Below are 12,450 nucleotides of genomic sequence, written 5' to 3'. Positions count from 1 at the left end.
CATAATAGTGGGGCATTACATATCCTGATGTAGAACAAGGCTCCAGAACCTGCCAGGAAGAGCAGTTTCTTCATCTGGTTCTTTAATTGACCCCTATGCTGGAGCTAGGGAAAGCACATTGGCATTCCTCAACAAATTATTCAAGATATTATTTTTTAGAGGATAATTTTTCGGACTTCAATATAGGAGACTCTAATTCAATCGAGGTTAATAAAATTATAACTGTGTGGAAGGGATGTTTGTGGCATCTACACTGAGGCAACGCTAGGGTGTTTTTCTTAAGATGGCTACAGAATTAAGAATACAAATGTGTGAAGTCTACTGAGAAACAGAGCCAACACTCTAAAGATTTTATTTTCTCAGTCTCTAGGCCAGGTTTGATTTCAGTCTTTATTTGTGGCTGATGACCTTGCACTCTGGATCCTTCCACTGAGCGATAGGGTCACAGATATGTACTACCATACCTAGACTTTGAGACGTTGGGGATTAAACCCAGGGCTTTACATCTTCCGAGAGCCCTGGAAGAACTGAGTGCTTTCCCTAGCTCCAGCATAGGGGTCAATGAAAGAACCAAGTGAAGAAACTGCGCTTTCAGGCAGGGTCTGGAGCCTTGTTCTACCACAAGATGGTAGTGTAGTAGCATCCTTTTGAAACTGATACCTGGTTACTGGCCCCTGTTTTGAGCCTCAGCAAAATGTTTGCAGGGTTCTTTAAATGGATCCTGTTCTTTAATGAGCTTGAGCTCTGAGTGCTTTCCTTTTAAGAAAGCAATCAGATTTCCTTTGCCCAAACTTTGAAGTGTTACAGGAACCCTCAGCACAGTCAATGAGGCGATTAGGAAGTGAGGATGAGACAAAGTCTGCTTTCCTACTAACCTTCCCTCCTTCTGTTTATGGTACTTCCAGGTTACACTTATTACAAAGCAAAAAGAAAAGTATGCAGCAAGATTCCGCCCACAAGTGACTTCAACAAGTTTTGGATTCCTGTTTGTTTTAATCACATTAGATTATATTTACCTCAATCCTCTGGACATATAACAACCACATTGCCTACCCTCAAATATTTGATGAGTCTTAACATTTTTTTTTCATGTAGTAGTCAAGAACACAGCTACATAGGTTAAAGTGGAATCTGTGCAGCCACCCTGCCGTTGTTTGTCTAATGCCCATGACTTCTTCTTTCGTTTTCCTACCCATACAATCAACTGTGGGTCTCATTTGGGTGTTGACAACTTTTGACTTACATTTTAGCTTCTAAAGCTAAGAGCACTGTGGTTCAGTGCTAGTCCTGAACCACTGGGTTTCTGTTGGTTACAGCAGCAGGCAGCTTTTCCACTGAAAGTTTTTAGAGTAGAAACAGTGCTTTTTTTAATTCATAAGTTTCTTTAGTTGTATGCCATTACAGCCATCTTGTAAAAGTTATCAAATATGACATTTTACAAGGATGCATGGAATACTAATGAGGTAAAAGCTTCAAAATAACAACTCCCTAAAATTGTTGTAGTTAAAAATTGCTACCAAGAATGTCATAAACCAGCAACTTTTAGCTCTTTTTCACACATGTGATAAAGCCCTGTCTCTAACTTTGACTTTATTTCTGAACACACAGAGTTCATGGCCAGTTTATACACAGTCAGCATCCCACTTGTAGTGTGGGTTAGGTGGGAATGCATGATATACCTAGGTCACAAACCAGTAATTATAAACTGCTGGCAAGGTGCCCAATTCTTGAAGGTAAAATGGGCATGACAACTAAAGCATATATTCCCATTATATATTTAATTTTAGAATTTTAGTTAACACAGTGACTTTGAAAGGAAATAGAAAAATTTTAAAACATGACTCTTCATGAAGATCTATAAAATAAGTAGCTTTCATCTTATTAATTCAGAATTTAGTCACTAAAGGAAAACCAAAGAGAAACAAACATCTAAGAAGGGCACCCAGGGTCCCTTCCCTTCCACAATGCTGGACTCCAGTTATTAGCAGGGTAGCTGCCAGTTTCTTATTTTGATTGACAGGTTAATAAGGGACCTGGGGCTATCTTTTCAGTATGAACATACAACCTTACCAATTACTTTTAAATTATTGCTAATCTTCCAGAAATTAAAAAGCCTAAGGGATAAAGATATCTGAAAAATATCTGCTGAAGAAGCATTTCCTACAAGTGGTTTAAAAGGTCCAGTTCAGAAAATTTGCCAGCATTTAGTCAATAGAATTTAGGCAGTGAGGATTTTTTTTTTTTAAGAAAAACTTGTAATTTATAATAGTTCATTGCTTCAATTAGGAGTGTAAAAGAAGGGAGTTTTGTAATGCAATTGTACAGCAAAGGAAACCGCTTTAAATTGGGGGATTATGTGCAGAGACCACCTGTGGGGCATTCAGAGCCTTTTCTATAATGCACAGCCCAGGCCTAGCTGCCTGCAGGCTGGCTAACAAAGCCATGGAAAGCTGTTGAAAAGGCTGAGCGCACTTGCGCCTCTGGTCTTCACTAACTGTTACAAGTCTTCCTCTCTCTCTCTCTCTCTCTCTGCCTCTCTTTTTTAAAGTAAAAGTCCCACATCCCTTTAATGGAAGAGTGTTAAGGCTCCACGGTGGCCAATTGCTCTGCACCAAGAGGAGCCAGGCAGCAGGGAAAGAAACTTCAGGCTATACAGCACATTCACAGAGGAGAAAAGATCAAAGTTTTCCAAACTCAAAAGACCAAGTTCCCTACAGATTAACCCTATTCATTTAGCTCCTCTTAAAGGAATGATGTGCAGAGCCACTGGGCAGACAGGTAAAAAGTTCAACAATTGCCAGCACATTCTTCTGCTGATTCAACAGCCTTCTGTTCAAATAAATTAGCTTCGTCTTGACAGAGGAACAATAGCTTTTTTCTCCAGGAAAAGCAGCACACTTGGAATACACAAGCAGGGAATGCTATTAAGAAGTTAACCCATTCGTTTAATCTGTTAGCCAGCACCTGCTCTGCTACACCAGATTGTCAAGTGACTTACAGTATAGAGGTGACCTGTGGCCTTAAATACTAACCTCCACATTTCTGAGTGCGGCCAGCTCTGTAAAAGACTAGTGCTTTCAAAATCACAGACTGAAGATACTCATTCACATAGGGCTGCAATGTAAGTGGCATTATATCAGCCAAATAAAACAGGCCAAGTAGAATGGCCACCTTAGCAAACTGTCCATCCACACACACCATGAAGAGCTGTAACCCGTAGGTCAGCAAGGAGAGACCATGAAAAACATCATTTGGGGGGAAAGTGCAAAAACGCGATTTTGATTTCATTTCAACAATGACATTTACTTTGCTAACAGTTTAAGAATTAGAGGTTAACAGGTCTAATGTCAGTACAAAATGGCAAACCAGAATTTTTCCATTTCCTCACATGTCCTCAGCAAGCATAAGGGGAACAATTCAGGAGAGGTGGGGGACAGGGTGGTACTTAAATCATTTATCAAAAGTCTTTTTATTGACAAAATAGAATACTTATATTTGTTCTTACAGGGTAGCCTCTAAACTTTTTACAAGTAATGTACATATTGTATATCTTTGGATATATACATATTTTACACTTTTTTTTACAACCTAACAAATAATTATATAAATACATCCTTTAATGTAAGAAACCCGTATTTACTTGGGGTGTATAATTAAGACATTTCTTGTTTATTTAAGGCATCTGCATCTGCCTGGTCATTAAGAATACCCAAACTGTGCAGTCCCACAAGGTAGCAGTTGTCCCTCCTCTAGGGTGTATGAGGGGATGAATTGATGCAGATGAAGTCGAGGGTGAAGCAGTACCTTGGGTGAAGTCTGCAGTGTAGTGTAGTGCACCCTCAAGACTCATCCAGGGTATCCAGGAGGGTTCCAACTATCCTAACCCACTGAAACCATTGTCTGGGGTAAGTGCTGGGGCATCAGAGAGGAGGGGCTAAGTCTGGGAGGCTTCAATGCCAGGTACTTTGTTCTAAGGGAGTCATTTAAGTCCCCGCTGCTAATGGATACCATTAAGAGTTCATTATCATGCTAATAGCAGTCAACACTGTGAAGGGGTGGGAACCCTGGCCGGTCTGGGGTCCCTTCGCCGCCCACGGGTTCCCCATCCCCCACTCCTCTCCGCCCCTTCTGGGCATCCACGTAGGGTTCAGACCTGGGACAATGGCATTTGCTTAGGGTAAGATACAGAGCTAGCCGTGCCAGACCGCCACGTCAGGCCCGTACTGACGTCGCTGTAGAGGGATCCCCCGCCTCCGCCGTGTCCCCCACCTCCGCCGGGCCCCGGGCCACTGCCCCCAGGGCCGCTGCCTCCAGCGCCCGCGCCTACTGCAGCGCCCTTGCTGGCCCAGCAGCATCTAGTGCACAACGCGCGCCAGGACTCCAGAGTCTTGCCGGACCAGACCCACACGCCCGATGTGATGCCCACTACTAGGCACATGAAGTACTTGAGCATGAAGACCGCGTAATCGGGCCTGCGAGCCTGGTCCGGTTGCAGGTCCCGAAGGCATGGGCAGTTGTGCGTGGCCTCCCAGCGGGGTCGGTTGTGCTGCTCATAGAAAAGGCAGGCGACAACGACGGCAGCGGGCACCGTGTATAGCACGGTGAAGAGGCCCAAGCGGATCATGAGTTTTTCTAGCTTGTGTGTCTTAGTTGGGCCTCCTTGCTGCTTGATGACTGAACGGATTCGGAACAGCGACACGAAGCCAGCTAACAGAAACATAGTCCCAATGAAGAGGTAGATAACCAGTGGCGCCAGCACAAAGCCGCGTAGGTTGTCAAGGCTCTGGTTGCCCACGTAGCAGATGCCCGCCACCGGGTCTCCGTCTACGGAGCTGAGCGCCAGCACCGCGATGGACTTGACGCTGGGCACAAGCCACGCGGCCAGGTGGAAGTACTGCGAGTAGCCTGCTATGGCCTCGTTACCCCACTTCATGCCAGCTGCCAAGAACCACGTGAGCGACAGGATTACCCACCAGATGGAGCTAGCCATGCCAAAAAAGTAGACAAGGAGAAAGACCACCGTGCACAGCGCGGGGCCAGTGGTCTCATAGCGCACATGCTGCTCGACTGCGCCCAGCTCCTCGTACTCGCCGCGCGCGCCCGGGCTGCTCGCCCCCGCTCCCGCCGCCCCTGCGCCAGCCGCCGCCGCGCCGCCCGCACCCCCAGCTCCGCCAGCACCCGGAGCGCCGCCGCTGCAGGCCACTTTCTCATGTCCTGCCACCAGGCGCACCAGGTACCCGACAGACACGAAGAGGTAACAGGCGGAGAGGAATATGATGGGCCGTTCCGGGTACTTAAAGCGCTCCATATCGATGAGGAAGGTAGAGACAGTGGCGAAGGTGGAGACGAAGCAGAGCACCGACCACAGGCCGATCCAGAAGACGGTGAAGGCGCGCTCATCCTGGCTAAAGAAGGGGTTGTGGCAGGGCAGCGCACAGTTGGCGATCTGGCCAGTCTTGACGCGGTTGTAGAGAGGGTGGCGTTCGCTGGACACGCTCACCATGGGCGCGCGGCACTGGCATCCCGGCTCGCAGGGAGCAGCGCCGCCACCAGGGGGCCTCGCCTTCCCGCCGCGCGAAGGGGGCGCAGCCGCCGCGTCCCCGCTGCCCCTACTGCTGCCGCCACGATGTGGGGGCCTGGCCCCTGGCGGGCGGCTGTGGCCGCTGCCAGAGGGCGGCTGCTCGCCGGGCGGAGGCGGCGGAGGCAGGCGGCGCGGTGGGCTGGGCGCGGCTGTGGTGAGGTCGGTGCGGTTGTAGTCCATGCACAGAGTGTCCGGGTTGCCCTGCTCCGGCAACCGATCGCAGCGCATGCGGTCAGGCCAAGCAAAGCCGTACTGGCGCATGAGCGGCGCGCAGCCGGCCTTGGCGCGTTCACAAACAGAGCGACAAGGCGGCAGAGGCTTCTTGTAGTCCTCCAGGCAGATGGGCGTGTACATGCTACACAGAAAGAACTTGAGGTCCGGGGAGCACTGTATCTCCACCAGCGGCCAGAACTGGTGCACCTCTAGGCCCGCCTCATCTTGCGTGTCGTGGTTGAACTGGTTGGGCATGTAAGTGTAGTTGTAACCGATGCCTTTGCACAACGGCACCGTGATCTCTTGGCACGCCAGCTCCTTAGCCGAAGCCGCGGCAGCGCCGCTGGAGCGCTGTAGCACCGCCAAGGCGGCTAGCAGCGAGGTCACTTCCAACAGGTAACCCCACTCCATGCTGCGCGCTGGGACCCCAAGTCCTCCTTCTCCAGGCGGCGCGCAGAAGGGCTCTGCAGTGAGGAATCCGAGAAAAGGGAGAGCGGGTCGTGTCCCACTTTTCTTTGCAGAGGAGAATAGCAATAGTCTATCTCCTTTTCAGGCAGCGACTGTGGCAGCAGGGTTGGAAACCTAGGCAGGAGTCGTCCGGCCCTCCCCCACGCCTCTCCTGGGGTGACCGCCAACGCGCCACAATTCCACAGGGTCCGTCCCGCGCCCCCTGAGTCGCACTCAGTCCTCCCGGAGCGGAGTGGTGGCCCCCGGGCTCATCCTCCCGAGTTCGTGTAGGACCTTCTGCACGCTCAGACACTTCGTATGGCTCCCAGCAGCGAAGACTCAGAGGACGACGCGGCTCAAGTTTCCTTTCTGGCCTCAGTCAAGATGGCTGTGTCTGGCCTCTAGACTCTCGGGTCGGACCTAGAGGCCCCTCTTCGGGCCCGGAGGGTTCATGTCCGTTCCAGGCCGCGCCGCCACTGCCAGAGTTCCGGGCCCTCCTCTGGTCAGGCCGCAGCCTTCTCACTCCTGCGTCGGTTCTCTTGTATCTGCCGCCACCAAAAGTCCACGCCGCGTTCGGGCCACAGTCGGGCGGGGTGCAGGACGTGCTTTCTTGCTAGATCGACAAACAAATCCAGAGCAAAAAAGACAGAGAGGACACCTGAGCACCTTGGTCCCAGCCTCCGCCTCCTCCGCAGGAGCTGCGCCCTTCGCCCAACTTCCCGGCTTTAGTCAGCTAGCGCCTCCCGGCCGGCTCATGAATATTTATACAGCCTGCACTTGGTCTCCTCCCTCTTCTGGGTTCACCAATCCCTGCGCAACAGGGCGGAGTATCCGCGTTCTCAAGGCTTAGCCTTCCTTAAGGAAGTCCGTAGTTTTGGGTCTGCTTTCCTAGCTTTGGGCGGATGGAGAGTTTGTTTTTGGTCACCTTGGGGTTGACTGCACGGATTGAGCATTTACTCAGACTGTCCCCAAAGAGCTCAGTGCTTCAGAGATCTTGGTCGCATATCTCTGAGTCTGCTCCTAGGCTCTAGGACAGTGTTTTTGTAGTGAGTGCACCTCCCGGGGCTCTCTGAATCAGTTTCTTGCTCCACAGACAATACCTCCTGGTTCTAGATGGTCTTGGAAGCACAGTCAGGGCTTCAAGGCTGGTCCAGTTCCAGAGCTAGGGGAATTTAGGGAGAGATTTCCTCTTGGTATTCTCATAACGAGGGCTTCTCAGACTTGGAGATTTGGTGATAGTAGTGAGACTTCTATTGAGGCTAGATGACCAGTTTTGGCTATGACTGCTTGGGAGCCCTTTCTGCGTGCTAGGGTGTGCGGTACATAAGTGTACATTGCTGCGTGACCTGTGGCACTTCAATTGCTTACCTAGAAAGCGGGAGTGATCAAGCCAGATGCCATTGGGGAAGTTGAATTTTGGATGGGATAAAATATATAAATATACGAAACACGTAGACTCAGTTTTTCCTTTCAGACACAAGCATAAGAATTGACACATTGACAACTACCACTGCATTCTCTCTCCATGTGTTACTTTTAAGACATACATACACTCATCTACATAAAAACTTAATATGTGTTTTTGTCTGCGCCTCCTTTTCTGTTGTGAGAGGCAGGGCTGTGTGTTGAACTCAACACCCAGAACCAGAGGAGCGTTCAGCTGTTGCCAGCCCTTTCAGCGTCCACCTTAAGTAGGGAGGAGGGTGTGAGGGGCCAGGGCCTGGCAGGTTCATTTACGCTTGTTAGGGCGTCCCAGGGGGTTGTCTTTCTCCTAGAATGGAGTGTTTATTTTTTTAATTGATGTGCTGTTTCATTTAGCGCTTGTATGGAACTCATGCTGCGGCTGTAATTACTGTAATCTCGGGAATAAGCATTTCAGATAGCTAAGAGGGTGGCAGGCACTCCTGCGGCCAGCCCCCCCCCAGCCCCCCTTCTTCCCTCCCTTCCAGTCCGTCTCTCCCTCTCTCCCTCCCTCTTCCTCTCTCCTTCTCTCGCTCCCTCCTTTCTCTCTCTCCCTCTCTCCCTCCTCCTACCTCCCTCCTCACCCCCACTCCGCGCCCTTCCTCTCTCTCCTCCTCCGGCCTTTCCCCCTTCCACCCTTTCTTTTTGTTTCAAGATTTTTGCTCTTTGTCAGATTTCATAGCAGAACAAGTGGAACTGTAGAACAAAAGTTGGGCAGGGAGTAGAGAAAGAGGACTGCAGGTCCATTCTAGGCTGTGCAGGTTCTTAGGCAGTGAAGTGGTGGCAGCGGCGGGGGCTGTGGGGGGTGGGGCAAGCTAGCAGTTATCTTCATTAAAACAACCTTGTGGCAAAACAAAATTAGCAACCTTGGTGTACTGTGAGTTATAGCAATCTGTATTCCTCATGTTCGCTGCAGTTCAGTGCAACAGCCTTCTCTAGACCCACAGGAAACTTCCTCCCCCACTCCCCAGTAAGCTTTTTCCCTTCCATCCAAGACTGCTGGGTTAATAGATACACTCACCATCTTATTTATTTACTTATCTATCTATTTATTTATCATTTTAAAGTTGAAATCTACTTAGCAGCTTCTTATAGTGAAAACAATACTTCCTACTCTTGAAAACAAGAACTAAAACTCCTTAGAATCCAGAATTCAATGCTTCCGTGAAGTCAGCTGATTCAGCAGAAAAAGGGCCAGGAAAATAAGCCAAGTCGGTCTTTACTTTGTTGTTTGCTTTTCAGCAGATTCTTCCTTCCATCCGAGTTTCGATGTGTGAGTTTGAACATGTAAAGTCACACTGTCTCTGCCTTTCCTGGGTACACAAAGGGCCATTCCCCTACTTCACAGGGCGGCGCAGGTCCTGCACTGATCCTGGGGTACTTGGGCAATCAAGGGAGGCAAAGCCTCTAGATGACTGCGCAGGCGCGGGAAGCCAGACGCCTTCCACCCCCAACCTCCCCCAAACCGCAGGTGGGACGATCCAACTTTCCAAAAGCTACACAAATGGCCAAGTTTCTACTGTTTTTCTTCAGAAGGGAAATGTCAGATATTAAAAAGTTTAGAATTACAGTTTATAAATTGAAGACTTAGGTTAAGCAAGCTGACATTTGAAAACTGAGGCTGAAATTAGTTGATTTTGGCTTTTAATTGGCATTAAAAATTTTTAGAGACAAAATGAATCTTGAGGATGTGGAATGTGGAAAGTTTGGGTAAGAATATTAAATTCACATGAAATAATAAGCAGACAGAAGTCCAGACTTTCCAAAACCATGGGGTATTTGGAGATGACTGATTTGAGACATCAAGCCACATGTAAAAATAAACTGAAACTTACTTTTGAGAAAATACAACAATAACATTTAATACTACTATTAAAGGACTACTTATTATTTCAGGTAGGAGTATAAGAAACCAAAAGCATTATACACATAAGTGTAAGAAAACGGATTTTTTTAAAAAGTAAACCAGCTAGCTTGTGGGGGTCGGAAATAGTTTTAGGAGATAGAAAGCACTTGTCCTGCAGCACAGTAACAAAACATAAGCTTTCCGTCACTATTGCTCTGCTTGCAGTTTGGGGACAAGTTCCTAAGTTCCTGGGATCAATTCCCAGCACTTTAAAACAGAGATAAAAATGTTTCCACTTAATGCATGCTAGACACCATAGACAGCCCATTTACGAAGGAAAGTGTTCTCATGTCCCATGGTAAATCCACATAACACTGCAGGGAGTATGTGGCAAAACCTCAAAAGACAGAAAAGAAGGGGCCTCCACAATTCCCTTTAACCATGTGTTCCCATTGAACTGAAAACTTCAAAGTATGCCCATTTGTGGCACATTCTATATTCCAATGATAGCAAAAGTAAAAGGCATGCATTTACATCTGGAGAAGAAAGGTTTAGAAAATTTGGAATACACTTGAGATTTCCAAGAGTTTCACACTGGTATAAGCATTTCTGGGAGAATGATATGAGGATGTTGCTTCGTGGTGGAGCATCTGCCTAGCATCCTCAACATTGCTGGGTTTAACACCCAATGCCATGAAAACAGAGGACGGGATGTGTACAACGCTTAGCCTACATGTGCTCTGCATTACGCCTGCCACTGCATGCTCCTTGTCATGCTCATTCCTGTAATTTTAGCCTGGTGAAGAGGACCCAGGGGCTCAGAAATTCAAGATCATTCTTAACTCCCTAGTAAGTTGGAGGCCAGGCTTGGGCATATGAGTCCCTGTCTTAGAAATAAATCAAAACACAAGCAAATTGTGACATAAGAGAGGGCCTACATTGGACTTGCAAACTTTATATGCCCCAGTACAGGAGAACCCCAGGGCCAAAAAGGGGGAGTGGGTGGGTAGGGGATTGGGGGGGTGGGTATGGGGGACTTTTGGGATAGCATTGAAAATGTAAACGAGGAAAATACCTAATAAAAAAATAAATATAAATATAAAAAAAAGAGAGGGCCTAAAGTATGTCAATAAAATGATATGTTCCAAAGAGTACATGCTGAACTATTTTATAGCTAATGAAATTTCTCAGGTTATACTAATACCAATTGTTTTCGTTGAAAACTTACTTTGCTTCAGAAAAAGCGATCAAACATTATTTTGTTAGAGCATATAAATAGGGAGATATTGTGGTATGTTTAAATTATGTCCGTCAAATGACATTATCTTCATTCCTCCATAAATAAAGGAACAATTGGGATGAGCTGGTCTTACCTCAATCTATGGTTAAATCAGCAGGAGTGTTGTTGGTCCCCAGTGTACCCAGACACCTGCACACTGAAGATTTGGACACTACCATGATATTATTGGTAGGCAGGGGGAAGCATTAGGAGATTGGGCTAACTTGCTGGTAAAGCAAGTTAGGTCTTTGGGGAGGTATGGTCTTGAAGAGGCTATTGAGAGCTCAGTGTCTTCTCTTTCTCCTTTCTCTTCTTCTGTACCACTGTGAGGTGCTCTCTTCTAGCACACACTCTACGCTGTTCTGTGCCACCTTGCCTTATAGGCCCACCCATCAGAACCAACCAGTTATGGATTAGAATCTCTGACTCTAGTCAAAGTAAATGTTTCCTCTTTTTAAAGCTGGTTGATCTTAGATGCATGTTACTCTAAAAGGAAGCTGGACAATATAAAAGGATTGCTTAAATTTTTAAAAAATTTCTTTCATATTCACAAACTCTCCTAAGGTTTCTTGCTCTCTATTTTCTCCACCTCTAGAGAGAGCCCTGTAAGAGGAAGTGCTCTCAGAGTGTCTGCTGTGACAAGTTACATGTGAAGAATATGTCAGTTTCTGGGTGGAACATGTACAGCCTTAGTGCTCACTTTACATGTACACCCCCATTTTGGAAATGGGGGTGACACTGTCACTGAGGAACTTTATAACCACTCTAGGATGTGTCTCAAGAGACAATATGTGAGTCACTGACAGTAGAGTGGCCAGGTGCATCTTATGAAAGTGCCATGCATTAGTTTGGAGGATCTGAGGTGCTGTGCAGACCTAATAAAAACTGACTTGGGCAAAAAAGACAGTTTGGATTTCAGTAAACATCGACAGAGGAATCTCACCATTGGTTCCTTAAGTCATTTGCAGGTGTCAGGCCTGTTTCCTGCTTGTTGGCTTCCCATGGAGCTTATTGTCAAACTTCAACCGACAACAGTCAGGACAGGTTCTTGAAATGGGAGGGCACACCTCCTTAGAAGGAAAACCATTCTCTGAAACCAGAACATCCTCCTTAGAGTACTGTTCTCCCAGTGTCAGTGCCAGTTTTAGCTGCAAGAGGAATGAAAGCGAGAAGCCTCTCAAGTGCCTCATGACATTGGGATCTGGTGACAAGGAAGGGGAAAAGAGAAAGCTAGTATTCTATATATCTTTGTACCAAAATATGAGTTTTGAAGGGCGGGGAGATGGCTCAGTTGGCAAAATGTCTCTTGTAAAAGCATAAGAACTTGAGTTCGAAAGATCCCATATAAAAGCTAGGTAGGGGCAGTCAGAGAGCAGAGGTGGGTGGATCCCTCAAGTTCATTGAGCAACCAATCTAGCTAAACTGATGAGTTCCAGGTTCAGTGGGAGACACTCTCTTAAACATAAGGTGGAATCACATTGAGGAGATACTCAGTATTAACTTCCACATGTGTGTGTAATTGGGGTCTTGCACTAACATGTGTATGCGTGTGTGCACACACACAATAACATGTATATTCACTCTCTACCTCCCTCCCACACACAAAATCAACGTCAAGTAGTA

At 47.3% G+C, this 12,450-nt stretch overlaps 1 protein-coding gene across 1 annotated transcript; it reads right to left on the bottom strand.

Annotated features, from left to right (window-relative positions):
- Positions 1-1,015: 1,015 nt before the first annotated feature.
- Fzd8 (frizzled class receptor 8) lies at positions 1,016-7,316 on the bottom strand. Its single transcript, XM_021150617.3, has one exon. The coding sequence runs from the start codon at positions 6,203-6,205 to the stop codon at positions 4,148-4,150; it is 2,058 nt and encodes a 685-aa protein (XP_021006276.1). The 5' UTR covers positions 6,206-7,316; the 3' UTR covers positions 1,016-4,147.
- Positions 7,317-12,450: the final 5,134 nt, after the last annotated feature.

Source organism: Mus caroli, unplaced genomic scaffold (genome assembly GCF_978045245.1).
Source record: "Mus caroli unplaced genomic scaffold, Mus_caroli_1 scaffold_19, whole genome shotgun sequence".
Classification (NCBI taxonomy): domain Eukaryota; kingdom Metazoa; phylum Chordata; class Mammalia; order Rodentia; family Muridae; genus Mus; species Mus caroli.
This window is presented reverse-complemented; position numbering and strand designations above follow the sequence as displayed.

Bases quoted from the DNA above. Each gene is read 5' to 3' on its own strand.
- Fzd8 (XM_021150617.3), bottom strand. From the start codon at position 6,205: ATGGAGTGGGGTTACCTGTTGGAAGTGACCTCGCTGCTAGCCGCCTTG.